Source organism: Diaporthe batatas (assembly GCF_019321695.1).
Source record: "Diaporthe batatas strain CRI 302-4 chromosome Unknown Contig00008, whole genome shotgun sequence".
NCBI lineage: Eukaryota > Fungi > Ascomycota > Sordariomycetes > Diaporthales > Diaporthaceae > Diaporthe > Diaporthe batatas.
In genome coordinates this window covers 703,427-719,222 of record NW_025408555.1, presented here as the reverse complement: position 1 = coordinate 719,222, position 15,796 = coordinate 703,427, and the positions used below count along the sequence as shown (strand labels likewise).

The following is a 15,796-nucleotide window of genomic DNA, read 5'->3' as shown; positions in this document are numbered from 1 at the left end:
TCCTCTTCTTTATAGGTAATAATTTAAAGATCCTATAATATAACTTCCTTAATCTTATTTTCCTACCTTACAACTAGAGAGCTAATTAAAAGCTAGTATCTAAAGGATAAATAGTTACCTCTTAAGGAACCGTTAATTCTAGGGCTTTTATTAGTCCCCCTAGGCGACCGTTACCGAAGCCCTTAGGACGATAGTACGGTACTTACCTAGAAAGTCGGTATGGCGGGGGTGGGTTGCCCTTTTTAGTCGCTACACCGCAAACCTTGGAAGCTTTCAGCATACCAAACCAGCCCTTGGAAGTAGGTGCACTTCAAGTCAGATACTTAAAGGGTACTTTTCCGTGCAGGCAGTGAATGTGAAGTTATCAAGGTTATGACCATGCGCGTAGGGGTTCATGTGGCGGAGTAACTACTCAACATATATATCTAATACTAGCTTCTAAGCCCACATACCTAGGTTATAATCTATCTTTAGCAAGACCTAGGCATCACCTACCCCCCACCAAACGAGGGGCCCAATGCATCGTATCGTCCTGAATATTCAGCCTTCAACAAAGTTCACGCTCAAATCCGAGCTTAGTGTATTACTAGATTTCGGCGGCCCTAGACTGAGTATGTGGGTATGGGGGTGTGTGTATATTGAGCCTGACCGAGATACTAGTATGCGTGCGTCTCGGCCAGACTTCCCATGCTACGGGTACAAACCAAGGAGCAACCAGGTGCTTAGTCCAGGCCATCACGACGGCGTGCTCCATGCGGAATGGCCCTCATGTGTCGCATCTCGACTGTTTAAATGCGCCTTCTTCTACGCAGGAGGTGCGCGGTTGAAAGATAGCTGCTGCGACTAATGTATCAACAACGAGGTACTATTGGACCGTTGATAAGAAGCGAGTGGAATTAATAGCTTTGCTCGGAGACACTAGATTCGTGCTACTGCTAGTGGTTTCGTTCTTAATCCGTACACATCCCGCTTGAAGTGGTAAGGAGGTCATTTTAGGCTTTGGCCGGCGTAGAGTTGCTCAAAAGAAGCTTATTCCACAGGTAACACTCCGATAGAGTCCTTCATAAGAGTCGGGGAAGAGTGAGTGTACAGATACTGAGATGGGTCTGACCCTGGCCTACCTTCTTGGGCAACGAGCACCACCCTCATCACCACTGCTCTTCTGATGACCGGGCCTCAGAGGACCCTTGCTGGGCCGCAAAGCAGTCCCCAGGTACAGATAGCACGATAGCACGACTGCCCAGAGACAATCAACCTGATAGTTGCAGTCGCAACGTGGCCCTCATCCGAGGAACACAGCCAGTCCCGGAAATCTCACCCCGCGGCGGTCCGATCAACTGAGGGCTTGTCTTCCACCAATACCGTACCGCAATTGACTAGACCACACCACCGTTGTCCGCGACCCCACGTCACACAGATGACGGTACACAGGATAACGAAAGGGATCCCCACTGGAGCAAATGCAAGACATCACCGCGGGCCATGCAGATCATCCCCCCGCAGACTAAGCGTCCGGCCAGTAGGGCAGTAAGACGAGATAGATATCCCCGCCTGCATCAGTGACTCGGAGTCGGGCTCCACATCATCCGTCCTGATGGATCGAGCCGCAGGTATTTGAACTTCGATGCGGAGAGGCTTCGGTGCGTGCTGCGCACATGGTCAAGAGGAGACAACTTCTGCTTCCGCACAGCCCATTCAATAGACTGCCCCCGATGATCAGGCGTCGCATGAGCCTTATCGAAGCCAGTTCCACTGCACATCGTAAAACCCGTTCGCTTGAACAGGAAAGAGAACGCAAGGCAGTCCCACGTACGCATTTACACGACCTCGCGAAGCGCTCACTGACCATCAAATCTGGGACCGAGGCCAATACAACGCAGTACATTTGCCTCTTTAGCCGCGGTCGGTGCCTGTGGGGAGGCACAATTCATGCGGAGGCTAGGTGACAGCGTCCTAGGCGCATGCTGCTCAACGTCACATGGTCCCGCCACTCGACAGAACCAGGCTCCAACACGTGGGACAAAGGCGGCGCTGCAGCAGACGCAGAGGTTGCCTGCTTGTCACTGGATTTCGTGGCTCCTTGCGCCACATTGGAACACTGCGTACTCTGGCTATAGCTAGTTGACAACTCGAGGAGTGGACATCATCCCCCTTCTGGAATTAGGGGGGACCGACCTATCTTGAGGGTGGGATAGCGCCGCAAACTGACACAGCTTTCCATTGGAAATCCTCAAGTTGGGCGTGTCGCAAATCCGGTTCGGTCTGATAACACGCAGCAGGTCTGGGCTCATACGACGTTGCGTTCCATGTTGTGTTGCGTCCAGGCGTGCGTTCTAGGCCGCAGGAATCCCAGGCTTTGAGACGGGCCAATGGCTAATGCGCATGGGCCGACTGCTGCATGCGCAGCCGCGAAGTATGACGGTTTATGAGCATCACGGAAATTCCCATGCAAGTTGGCAGTCCGACAGCTATGCGCCGCGCTACTTGGGAGACGCGACGTCAGCACCATGGTCGTGGGCGGCGGGGCTTCCCTTTGCTTTTTCTTGTTGCGCGGCTCGTTTTGACAAAGTTCGCCGTGAAAAGGCCTCACCGGAGATCGCCTCAGGAAACCGTGACGTGTTGCTATTTGCAAATCCTGCAATTCTGCAGAGATGTATTTTTTGTTGAGGGACTCGTTCGCCATCTCATGCGTTGAATCCCGGCCGAAAGCCCCCCGGGGGAGGTTGATGGAGGGTACAGGGGCTGCAAACCGTGCTTCCTTCGGAGCTGAGACAATTCTGGGGTCACTTCTTCTTTTTGTAATAAGGAACCGTGAACCAACAGGCGTGCTGGCTTACGCTGCGCCCCCTGCATTGCCAAGTTGTTGGCGGCTGATGTTGCACAAGCGGCTCTTCAAAAGGGACGCCGCTGAGCTGCGGGCCGGTCTCGGGCGTGGCGCCTGCGAATGGGGGGATTTGTCGCTCAAACTTAGTTCCTAACGATCGGGTCGCATCTGGCTGCTCCTAGGATCTACCACCCGGGAGCACATGCTATCCAAGGCGGGATCAAGGTCGGTAACGGTGCGGGTTGTGGCCCCGAGGGACTAGAACAGCCAGCAGGGGCGGTGACGTAGTATCGGATTATGAGCCCATCAACAGGTCTCTGGGCCGTGGTTTGGGCGTTGTTTTGGGCTGAGCAGGGTAGGTAGGAGAGGAAGAGATGGTTGCCCGAGGAGATGCAAGCGCGAGGGTATATCTTCCACTATATGCCAGATATGAGATGGCGACGATGTCACCATGTTGGTTTGGGCCCAGCAGATGTTCGCAGACTTGGTTGTTGGGAGGCACTCCTGCCTCTCCCCGGTTCGAGCCCCACGGGAGACGGCCGAGCATGTGAAAGGGCATGCCAACGCGATCTAGTTTATGCCCCTGTTCCGTCAGCTCGGGTTGAACTGTGGGGCCCAGGGGCGGCGGGCTGGCAGGTCGACAGCGCACCCATGTCACGATTCTAGTGCGCATCGATCAGTGGCGTCGCCCGTTGTGTGGCACCTGAGGTGCGACACAGGTCAACGGGACTCTTTGCCATATCCCCGGGCCTAAGTGGCAGCTCATCCGGCGAGGCTTGTGGCGATGTGCGATGTGCGATGTGTGATGTGCGGGCGCCAAACAGTCAGACAATGCGGCAGTTGAGGCAGTCTGCCGGTCTGCCGGTCAACTCGTGCGGTTGGTGTCACATGCAGGAAGTTGACAGTCAGTTGACAGCCCTTTGTGGCCACCCGATGAAATTGGCCTTTCGGGGCCGGTAATGAGCGAGGTGGGTAGCAATCCAGAAGCGCCTCGGCTGCAACGTGTGGCGTGGCGTGGTGTGGCGTGGTTACCTGGCCCAGCCTGGGATGTGCCTGAGGCTGTCGTGATGTCGATGTGAATGTGTCGACGGCGTCGGGTACCGCGGATCCGGGGAGGCGAGCAGCTGCAGCCGTCAACCGCGGCCGAGCTCAACGACCCTTGAATGTGGGGTGGCTCCGATTGAGTTTGTCACAGACCTTGGTTGGTTGGACAGATGACTCTTTTGTCCCCATTCTCGCATTGTCGTCAGCCGTGACCGCCGACGGGGCATGTCAGGGCGAGGAGGAGGAAGACGTGCTCCCGGATTTGGGTGACACGGCATGGAGCAACGCTCTGGATGTTGCGGAATCGCCGGCTTCAAGGGGACCGGATGTCACGCAATAAATAAATGTGGGCAGGGAAAGGCGACCCAGCGCAGCCAATGTGCCAATTCGAACGAGGGTTTGCATCTCGAGAAGCCAATTGCTGCCAAAGCATGTTCGTCGCCCGTATCAGAGCTGCAGGTCGTGATGCAGGGCGATGCCATGCCATGCCATGCGAGCACAGGGAAGGGCCATCCGGGGCATGATTGGACACGCGTCGACGTCGGAGGGGGCATTCTGACAGGCAGGACGACAGAAGATTCGTGTGAAGGCGGAGGAGGCTTGCAAGCTCAAAGCCATCTTTCACATGCTTTGGACAGGCATCAGAGCAGGGTTCGGGGACAAGGGGGGCCCCGGCCTCACAGCTTCTTTTCCGCAGAAAAAAAGGAACGGCAGAGGCCCCACCAAGCATCCAGCTTGCATGTTTGTATGTATGCCCATGTACCTCTCTGCAAATATGCCAGATTTGGACCAAGCAGCGGTAGGAAAGTGCGAGGCCAGAAAACAGCAGGCCAGTAGGGCAGAGAAGCTACTCCCACCTCTGTCCCATTCCAGCTGCCGAGCCAAGCGAGCTTACCCTCCCTGGAGAGACGAGAACGGTAAGTGGTTGCAGAAGACGTGGGCAGCAGGGCAGCTGGGCAGCTGGGCAGGTACCAGCGAGTACCTCTGCTGCCTCTCTCACATGCCAGCTGGATGTGCTTCCCTTATCTGACAGCCAGCAGGGGGTCCACTCCCCCCACTGCCCACCTTTTTTCTCGGTCTCCCATTGATGTTGCGACCGTCGAGCGCGTGGCGTCAGTCCACTCGATAACCACAGAGGCAATCCACCCGTAGGCAGGTAGGTAGCACTGGGCAGCAGCAGCAGAAACCAGAAACGCCCTTCTTCTTTTTAGCTTCCATTCCACCGCCCGCCTCCTTCCCAAGATTTCCCCCTTCACCTTCCTCGCCCCCCTCCTACCCTCCTGCTCTCGCCTAGCCTTACATACCAACGCAACCCCTTTGCTCACACACGACCTCGCACGCGCCTTTGCCGTTCAACCTTCTCTCCCCTCTCTCTCCCATCATCACATCACGAGTCAGCCCTTGGGCCAAGCTTCACACCACCCGCTCCGTGGCTTTGAGACGTGCATTCACACGCATACGACCCCGTACGCCCTCGTCAGCTTGTCAGATCTCAATCGCCCTGCCAAAGACGAGTCAGATCTCGTCCCTTGCTGCCTCACCTCGGGTGCTCCCAATCCAACCTGCGCCACTGTCGTCACATCCACACTCCCACATACATCCCACAATGTCGGCAGTTCAAGTCAACGGCGATGTGCCGCACTCTTCATTCCTCAAGGTAAATACCCTCGCTGCCTTCCCCTATACCACCGTAGCGGAATCCAGTTCCGCAAGCCGGTTGCGCTGGACCGCTTTGTGCCCAAGGACCAAAAGGCTAACGCAATAAAAGCACCTGTACGGTTACCACGTTGTCCATGATGGCATCGAGACGTTCAAGTCCAACCCTTATGGCGCAAAGTCCATCCAGCTCGGCGACTCGGCCTACCAGACCTTTGCCGCCCCGATTGTACCTTACTTCAACGGCCCCTACCAATACGTCCAGCCCTACGTTAAGAAGGTAGACGACCTCGGCGACAAGGCATTGACAAAGGTCGACGAGCGCTTCCCCGCCGTCAAGAAGCCCACCAACGAGCTGTACACCGATGCCAAGGGCATCATCCTGTTCCCCTACCACAAGGGCCTCGAGGGTCGCGACCACGTCATCAGCCTCTACTCCGACGAGTACAAGAAGGCCAACGGCGGCAATGATGCCGGCTTCGCCTTGATCTCCACCGGCAAGGCCGCCATCTCTACCGCTCTCGTCCTCACCCACGAGACTGTCAGCTTCATCGGTGCCTTCCTGAGCGCGAAGAAGGAGGACGCCCACAATGCTGTGGACAAGGCCACCAACAACTAGGAGTCATGCGGGGCCAATTACCCGAATCCCTCTCCCGGCTCATGCAAGAGGGACGAGGCGGTTGCCAGTCGCATCGAATGGAGGAAACAGGTCGCTCAGTACAGAGCAGGACGTCTCGGTTCTGCCTACTACAACTCCCCTCAGAAGGATTATCGGGACTACAAGGAGTATCTGGCTTTGTCGGAACGTGAGGACCCTAAGCACCATCAGGACTTCGGGGGCTGTGAGGGCTCTGAGCCCCCCCGCCGCAATGGGAAGAAACGCTAGCAGTCCACTTTCCCCACGGTGAGGAAGGTCAAGACACCAAAGTCGCTGAGAATGACGTCGAGCTCCGAACATGAAGTCGTTGGTCTTGCCCGCCGATTTAGTTCGTGATGGGGCCAGCGCGTCGAGATATCCCTGTTTTGTGCACTTGTCATTGTGCTCTCCTGCTTTTCACGTTTCGCCCTGTTTTACTACTTTCGGCATCATAACTGTCGCTTCACGCCTCTACATTGCCGTTCTACACGATGAATATGGGCCCGATTGCTTTTTAGCAAGGTTGAATATTGTCTAGTCCGCATCTTCAAGACTAAGACTTGGTTGCTGATTGGGGTTGTTGATGTCGTTGCTGTTGCTACCGATGGTGCTGTACGCGATCGTAATGGGAGAAATACGTTCTACGGGTGTTCAGAGGGGCAAAATAGCTAATAGATTTCTTACCTGGTGAAGGTCCTTCGCTTGGATGCGTGACTTATCAAGTCCTTCTGTCCATGTGCATCATCGCTTTCACATGCCTCAAGCGCTGTTGCCCTCCTATCACCGAGGCCTGTGTCAGGCTATCGACGCCCGATGTTATCCCCTTTCTCTCCATCGCGTCGGTCCCGGTATCGATGAGCGTGCTATAGTATTGCATCACCATAACAGTACGGCAGAGGCAGTGGCAAGCACCTGCCCAGGGTGGAGCAGACGGGTTCGGGCCTGCCCCCCGGTGATGGACATCCCATCCGCGCCAGCCAGCTGCCAAGATGATCTGGTGGGCGCACCAAGAGCTGGAGACTTGTTTTGAGCCATGACTGTGGCATGCCTGATGGGATGGTGTCAAATGTGGCTGTGTTTTATTTCGCCACACACTGTTCTTCTGGCGGGCTTGTCTTGTGTGCCAGCCCGAGTCGGAGGATCTGAGGCCGTGTCGAGTTGAGTGAGTGCTGTGAGTGAGTGAGTGACGCCACGTCCGGGATGTGTGCTGGGCGTGCCTGGGGGTGTTATTTGTGGCTAACAAGGTTGTGTGCCATGGTTATCCGCCACGAGGGTGGTTTGTAGACGGTGCTCGAGCTGCAGGGGCTGATGGTGCTTATGGTGATCAAGACTGATTGATGGCAGGCGGTGTGCGTTGAGTGGTTGATGGCCGGGCGTGCTGGCGGAGAGGGTGGACGTGGCGGAGGCAGATGTGGTAATTACACATCTGATTCAATCTTCCTGAGGTTTTTTGCCTTTGGGCCCCGTTTGGTTTTTTCTTTATGCCTGGCTTCCGCTGTGTGGGAGCAACAACGTGGTTGATCCACAAGGGTGAAATCTATGAGACGTCCTCGGGCGGTTGGCTGGGGCAGTTCAGGTTGTCTGTCGAGGCTGAGAGGAGCTATTTGCGTAGGTATACTTCTTCAAGATACCTGCCGCCAGTTCTTCATTGGGATATTCTGTCACGCTTTTTACGCAAAGTGTATTCGAGACTTGGAAGTCATAACATGCAGGTGTAGTTATCGCTGACGGCGTGGTCTGCGTGGAGCAGGCTACCGTGGTGACGGCCTCCTGAGTGTCTGATATGGCTGTGAGCCGACAGGCGTATGTGCTCACCGTTTTCCAGGCCTAAGTATATTAACTGCCTTGAGGATCATCCCAAAATTCCAAGTATCATGACCTTTTACCAACACGGCGGTGACTGTTTTCCGTTCCGGCCTTGCGAAGGCTGAGAGGCAAGATGCATATAGTGCATTAATTGCGTGACATTTATCTACTAGTAGAGCTCAGGCTCGATGTAGCGGTTTCAGAAATTATTTAATTGTTTTTTGACTGCCCTTCCTCCGGATCTCGTAGTAATGAAAGGCTTATTGCACCTTGTTTCACAATATGACACTCGATGAAGGCGCCGTGTATGGCCTTGGACGTGCCTAGGTATAAGTAAGAGAAATGAAACCATTTTCACAATATGAGTAGGCATACATACATGTGTAGTCTCGTGGCGGCTGTGTCATCGAGAGATACAAGCTAGCTGAGCAAGCCGAAGACAGGACACGACAAATGCCTTGTCCCCATCCTTGGCTGTTGTTGACTATCCAGATATGAGCACAGTATCACCGTGAGAAAGATGCCTCGGGAACAAGAGGTACCAGATTGCTTATGGCGAAAAAGTGGTTCAGTGGCAAAAAAGCCATAACAAAGAATTTTGGGCAAATTTGTCGGCTTCAAACGCAGAACCACTATATGAGAAATTCTATCGACAACTCCCTGAGCCCGGGGGCCCAACGAAGCGAAGGTAATTTGGCGTCATGGCTACTCAACTAGTAATTCGTGATAGTACCAGACGGAACAAAAGTACGCAGGAGAGGGGGCCGGCACAATAGAGACTGAACTTGATAGAGGTGATGTCTTATCACGACCTAGCTGTTGTTCAGCTGCTAGGAGTAGTAGAGCCCCATGAGAGCTAGAAACAAAACGAGGCTGGTCAGTACAGCTATGTTATGGTTCCGGATTGGATCCAATAAATATAGGGCTCTCATTGTTTTGAAAATTACCAGCCTACCTGAGATTCAATTTCACGAAGCCAAGTAAACAGGAACAACCCAAGAAGCCAACGTCGTCCAAACCCTTCCCGACCGCTTTGTTCCCTTGTCCATGAGGTACCCAAGCCCCGTCGTGACGGTCCAAGCCGTTTGCCGTATGAGCATATGCAGCTAGATTACTTTGACCATTTCTTACCCTCCATACACCTGTTGTGGCAGAATAGCATACAAGCCCCGAACCAGACGCCCCTGTCCACGGCGGCATCATAGCTTAGCCCGCGCGCCTGTTGGCGCACATTCCTTATTGCCTGGGCACCAGCGCGCTGGCGGACGCCGACGTCTGTCCCTGGGGTTCATTCACGGTTATACACCACAGACATGCGATGTCAGACTAGGCTGTTGGTGTCCCTCGATGGCTTCAACGTTCGATTTTAGCGGGCCGATAGTAACTACTAGTGCGAATGGACCGTTGACTGGCCACGGCCCAACGCTTCAACTGGTGGCTCATACTGGTGGTTTCTGACGGAGTACTAATTTGCAGCAGAACTGTCAGAGACTTTTCATAGCCAGACCCACTGCTTCAATCAAACGATGAAGTGTTCCTTGTCCTCATGAGACACTTATTACGTACCGGCTCAAAAGAGGAACCCAAAGGACACAGATGGCCCATACACGAGCTAGAACACAGGTTATGACTACGCCTCATACTACCTAGGTATCCTTAGAATTGCACTTGATGAACCACTGTTCGTCCTATAGACTGGTACGAAAACGTGGAAGAGACTACACGCTTACTAGTTAAGCACACAGTCAACGTGATGTCTGGCTCCGTCTCAAAGCAGAGGTGCAGACCTCGGAAAAACGAGCACCTCACACCTACGGCTCGAAGCATGTAAACGTCCAGGGCAGAACCATAGAGTAGACTCGTTCGTTCACCCCATCCCATCAACACTTCTTCGAAACCCCGCAGCGCGAGCAACGAGCATGTAGCACTCACTGGCCAGCAACAGGCGCTCGGTGGTTCCCAACTCCCGCACATCCGGGTCTATGACGGTGCCTTATCATTTCCAAACGCCGCCAGAGCCACATTGAAGGAGAACCCAAGGTCGCGCCACGTTCGATAGACTTTGATTAAAGGCGGGGAAGGGACATTTGCCCAAGGGACGTCGTAGGCGCCGACGGACCTAGGTGCTGGCCATCCGAACCTGAGTAATAACTCGAGCCGTAGCACTGGGCACGCATACAACTCGCCCGCGAAGCGTAGATACACGGACTCATCAGAAAATCAAGTGCAGTCAAACTGGGAGCCACCAAATGCACGTCCCCGGCTCACCAGACCTAACCCACATGATATGTCAAATCGAGCATCCTCCAAAATAAGACGCGCATATGCCACAGATGAACCCGTGGGCGCCAAAGTGGGACCTATCTACCTGGCCAGCCCACACATAACCCACGCGAGAGAGGAACAAATGTGAGCCGTCACACACATGCACAACACACACCAGCGGGACGGACCGTAGAAAGGACAAGAAGGTGGGCAGATGTGTGGATTGAGGTGCTCCAGATGTCGCTTTTTTTGGCTGGCCATTGGCCACCATGTGGGCATTCCAAACCGTGGTCGGCAGGTGTTCGTCCGAACACATCAAACATCAGCCAATAATTCTCGGGCTGATCCAAAATAGTCAGTCATTGGCCTCATCGTCCACGCGCTTTTGAGGCGGGACTTCTCAGTCGGTCGTGCTCTGCCTCGATCGCTAACCGAGAGCCCGTCCCGCTACCGCTTTGCTCCCCGTGCGAGGAACCTCTTCTCCGCCCAAGCACAGCATCCGATCGCACGCTGGGCTGACTGTCAGATTTGCGGTGTGTGAGAGGGTAGAGGAAGGGCTGCTGAGCAAATCATGACAAGTGGAGGCGAGGACCGTCCCACCCAACCTTAATCGCGTGCCCCTGGGTTCAGATATACGACATGTAGCATCCACTGGGAATGGGGGGAGTCCAAAATCAGGCCCGGTGGGTTGACTCGCTTGAGCTCCATCGCAGGCAGCCGCGGTACTGATTTTATTTCCCCTTGTGGTGGAGTGAGTGAAGGTGGCTTTTGGCGATAGTTGCTGGGAGGCATCCCAGGGCGCCGGCACCTTGACCCTTGTTATGACAAGGTGAACAACCGGAGCCAGCGAGTTCCTGGGAGCGCGGCCCGCTGAAAGTTTGTCAGACCTCGGGTTGACTCGATAGTCCCAAATGTTCTGCCGAGTCTTTTTTGGATTCAGTGGAAGCCTGCCTCGTGTTGCTCTCGGGCAAAAGGCTCGAGACGGGGAAGATCATAGAGCGCCCCACTGATTTCCCGGGACTCCCACTTGGCCCGGCCGTGGATCTCGGATCACCGAGAACCTGTTTTTGGCCTTCAAGTACGATGTACGACCTGCGACGTACGGCAGGTACCCAAGCGCTTCAGAGCCGTCGATATGCTTCATACACATCTGTCTGAAGGCCTCACAACCAGCCGGCCGGCATCGCTGTTGCACGAGGTAGCATTGGAAACGGCCCGTGCTTCCCAACACCGGCTGCCACGTGACTGGACAGACTTCTTCAGCAGCCAAGCGCGTCATCAGTGTCTCCCCAAGTGGCTGCAACCAGTGGTAGGGGACTGGTCCTTCGAGGAACGGAAAGCTAATCGGAAAGTTGCCGGGGGACAGGGCAGGGGGTATTCGGACAGGCAGGGGGCAGGGGACTAATTTCCGCCCGTCGCATGGTTGAGGCAGATTGGGGAAACAACCCCGTTTTTCTTCCTCCTCCTGGCTGCGTATTGTGTGATGGAGGGGTGGGGGGTCTGTGTGTCGGGCTCCCCTTCGTCGTAAGTCGATGAATTTGGTCCGTTTCTCTCTGGCCGTTTCTCTTCCCAATCAGAGGGCTAACCACTAACACAACCATGCCTGTCACGAGGGTCTTCCCTCTTTGATGATAGTGTCAATAGCGCAAACCTTGGAGGGGCAAAAAACCTGCCTATGTCTGAGCGGAACCGTAGAATCGGGTTGAGTTCTTTTAGACTATCGTTCGATGTCTGAGATGCTTCGAGAAGGTATGCCGAGGTATGCCGCCCTTTCGACATAATTTGCTCTCCCAACGCAGGCCCAGCCAGCCTGTTGGTTGTTGAGGACGGGCGGCCGACTGGCCGGATAAATGCTCTCTCGACTGTATATGTTTGAAACAAAAAGACATTGACCGCCGTGGATACCGTGGAGGTGATGGAGTGAGCACTCCTGTTGGTGATTGCCTGTGCCGCGTGCCTGAAGGTGGACCTCCACCGTCTCATACTGTGGATCCTTCACTGTGCGTCAAGCCGTGACATGCAAAGCCGTGGCACACGAGGGCACGAGCACCCGCACCCATTCCACCCATTCCTTCGTAGGCTCGGCCTTTTGGCCAGAAAGGTCGATCGATGATGAGCAATGACGAGAATTGCCTTGACTATTTGCTTGACCGAAAAACGTGGCCCGTGGAACCGCGAGAGAGGTCCTCGGAAGCGTCAGACTTTCAGCACGGGTTTGGTGAGAGCGGCATTTCCACTCCCGTTACTGTTTGCCTCGGAGGCCTGTGCGTAGCTGACGGTCTTGATTGACAGATGGGGGCGGCAGTCTCCTACTCCGTACGCGGGACCGCCCTGTCCTGACAGCAGTGGAGCTTGGGCTTTGGGCGATTAATGAGAACCTTCACGCTGTCAAAATCTCCATTGCTACTTCGGAATGATCGGTCGGGACAGACTGCACAGCAACTTGCTTTTTCAAGATCGGTAGTGCGGGCTGCCCGGCGCCCGCACGCAGAGGACTGCTGCTATGTCGTCTTGTAGTCGTAATTCATCTGAATATTTGGCGACCGGCGGGTCTGGTAGCCCGGTAGCGAGTTCACAGTGGGTTCACAGTGGATCTGCAGTGCATGATGCGTGAGACACCTCTTGAGGAAATTCGGAGGGGCCACAGTCCAATCTCCCGAACCCCATCCCGGCTGCATGGGAGCTCAACTGATAAGGGCTCCTCAACAGCTGCGGACGCCCAGTACTTTGGACTGGTCGACAACGGACCTGTTACCAGGCTGAGAGAGCTGCATGGGACTCGAGCTTCGGTGAACAAGACTTGGAGACAACTCGGTGGAAATTCTGGGCAGTTTTACCTGGCAGTACGCACCTATAGCAGGGTCGGTATAGATTGCTGATACGAGCTACCGTCACAGTCAATGTGTGATATGTGACGGTGAAGCTCCTTTTCGAGTCAACGCGGCGAATGCTCTGCAATGCACCGGGGGCTCGGGTTGTTTTTTCGAACGCCTCGTTGGATGCCCCTTCGATTGATTTGTTGCGACGATTCTCCGGCCGGGCGGTCCGCAGATCAGGGTGCTGCACTGCAGAAAATCATTGTGACCGGGGCACGCGGGGGAAAGCATCTCCCTGCCTCATCTGATGTCTTGATCTCAGCCAGTTTGAGGCGATGATACCCTTGCGCTCGGACTAGCTTCTTGGAATCGACCCTTTCACTGCCTTCAGACCATCACACTGATTTGTCAATGCATCGCTATTTTGAGCAGTATCTGCGGACCGGCCTACATGCGCGAGGGGTTGTAACGAACTTGATCGACGCGACTGCACGTATTAGGCCTCCCCGCACGATCTACTGACGATGTGTTCAAGACCAGCCGGGCCGTAACGTGAATGCCCCCCCCCTCGAGGACCCGTTCTAGGCCGTGCTGGTTTGGCCCTCAAGAGATAGTACAATGTTGCGGACGGTGTGCGGCGAGCCGAGGTCCAGGACCGGGGCAGAGCGGAACGGATTGGCTTGAGGTTCTGGGGTTTCCTTGCAGACATTGGTGACGCAGAACGGAGTTAGATGAGCGCAATTCTTCAGCGACCACCGAAAAGCAAAGGGCCGCCACTTGTCGGGGATGTGTGCACTCGCAGGATGGGGTCGGCTTACGAACTTTGCCGCCACAGGACCTGCGACTGGCCCGGAGCAGCCTGGCAGCCAGAGCCGGATGCAGATTGCAGCTGGACGGCTGGATCATGGCGGGAGGTCAAAGCGCAACGCCCTCGGCAGGCGCACGAATGACGCCGCCGTGGAGACAAGGGCGGCGGCGATAACACGGCCGCTAGACACGGGTTTGGGCAAGTGGATGATCACGGCTCCCGGGCACCGTCTTTGCTCTCGCAGCGGAAGCGGGAGCAGTAGCAGTAGCAGTAGCAGTAGCGAAAACATGCTGATGTGCTGACGTGCTTGGCTGGCTTGGTGTGCATGAGCATCGCCACTGGGAGGAGTCCCGAGGAACCCAGATCGCCCGGAGTGAGTTGGGACGAGCGGCTGAGCGTCGACAGAGCAGGCCTGGCAGCCTGGCAGGGTATCATCAACAACATCAGGGCTTCCCTGCCTCGAGACGCGTCACGTTGCCCAGGGCGCCTGTAAGCGAGGGGAGCTGTTCACGATGTACGGAGTAGATTGTGCTCGTCAGCCACGTTGATTTCGCTGAATTGCCGTGGCACATGTGAGGTCATCCTCAGTGGCAGAGTCGCAGCGCCACGGCGGATGGAGCTTGTGCTGCCAGAGTGGCGGCAAGGACGAGAGACCAGATGATGGCTGTGCGACTCAGCAAGTGTCAGTAGTAACATGAGGCAGACCAGCATTGATGGAGGTCGGTTTAAGCCGCATCGTGGTCCATGAGATGAACGGTCAGCTCTAGACCGCCGGACCCCTCCCCCCATGGCATCGGTAGTGCGACTGCAGCTGCCAGCCAGGCAGCCCAGGCAGCCAGGAGTCGACCAAGTGTGGTAGACTAAAGCAGCGTTGGAGGACGCCCCGGCCGTTGCGGTTTGCTCGTGGCGTGTCAGGATCTACGGAGGATTAGAGCTCGGACATGTTTCGACTAGTCGAGTGTTTCAACGTGATCCAGCCTTTCGACTGTCGATTATGAATGGTTCTTGGTGGGATGCTCTGGAGGTGCGATGGCGAGCTAGCTGGCGTGCGGCCTGTCTGCCTGTGTTGGTGATAATGGCATCGGCGGCGGTGGCAACAGACAGCCATTAGCCGTGGAGGTCGACGGACCGAGGGTGATGGCGATGGGTGAAGATACCGAGTCTATGGACTGTTGAACGATGTGTGGGCGCTGCTTGGCGTATCAGTCAAGTTAGAGTTCAGTTCTGTCGAGGCAGAATTAACATAGGTGGCGCCGGCAGTTGGTTCGCGAACCAGTCTTGACGACTGATACTTTGAACTATGAGCCTGGATATATCATGTCGTCGATGATGTTGTGCTGTGGGCGGGAGTGGAGCAGTCAGTCAGACAGTGACAGAGTGAGTGAGCGAGTGACCTGTGACCTGCGACCTGTGGTCAGGTGTGGGACTCGCACCTCGCACTTGGTACTGTTCCGTGCTGCACTGGCACTGCATCGTGGGTGGGTGCGACCTGCAGGTGGACACGGGACAGGTGGACGGCGTGGGCACGTACCTGATTGCGCAAAATTGAAGAAGGTGCGATTGGGAAAGATTGGCATGGAGCCCCTTGCATGGCTTCCACGCCTAGGCCCGTTGTGGATTGCATCTCCAGGGCTTGCAGCAGCGATCCAGGGGAAAGAGGCAGGGCCCGCCCTCAGGACCCTGGACCGGATGGCACGCAGCACACAGTGTGAAGCACCGTTTTCACCCACCGTATGTCTTTCTCTGTCTCTGTCTCTGTCTCTGTCTCTGGTCCATCTCCCTCCCCCCTCAGGCTCCGTTCTTCCTGGACGTCTCATATATGCCAGATCGTGACAGACCTACTAGCGGCAGCTGCGATCTAGGCTTTGAACAGATCTTGCTGCAGCAGGTCATAAGCAGGAACACAGACTCGGCAGGCCCCAGATGGTAGCATATGTTCC

At 55.4% G+C, this 15,796-nt stretch overlaps 2 protein-coding genes across 2 annotated transcripts; both read left to right on the top strand.

Moving 5' to 3' along the window:
* Positions 1–4,831: 4,831 nt before the first annotated feature.
* Positions 4,832–6,851, top strand: KVR01_007146 (uncharacterized protein). The gene is made up of 2 exons (XM_044782519.1): positions 4,832–5,525; positions 5,637–6,851. The coding sequence occupies exons 1-2, from the start codon at positions 5,475–5,477 to the stop codon at positions 6,141–6,143; spliced, it is 558 nt and encodes a 185-aa protein (XP_044643399.1). The 5' UTR covers positions 4,832–5,474; the 3' UTR covers positions 6,144–6,851.
* Positions 6,852–13,834: 6,983 nt separating this feature from the next.
* Positions 13,835–14,158, top strand: KVR01_007563 (uncharacterized protein; the record flags this gene model as incomplete). The annotated part of the gene is made up of 1 exon (XM_044782595.1): positions 13,835–14,158. The coding sequence occupies one exon, from the start codon at positions 13,835–13,837 to the stop codon at positions 14,156–14,158; it is 324 nt and encodes a 107-aa protein (XP_044643816.1).
* Positions 14,159–15,796: the final 1,638 nt, after the last annotated feature.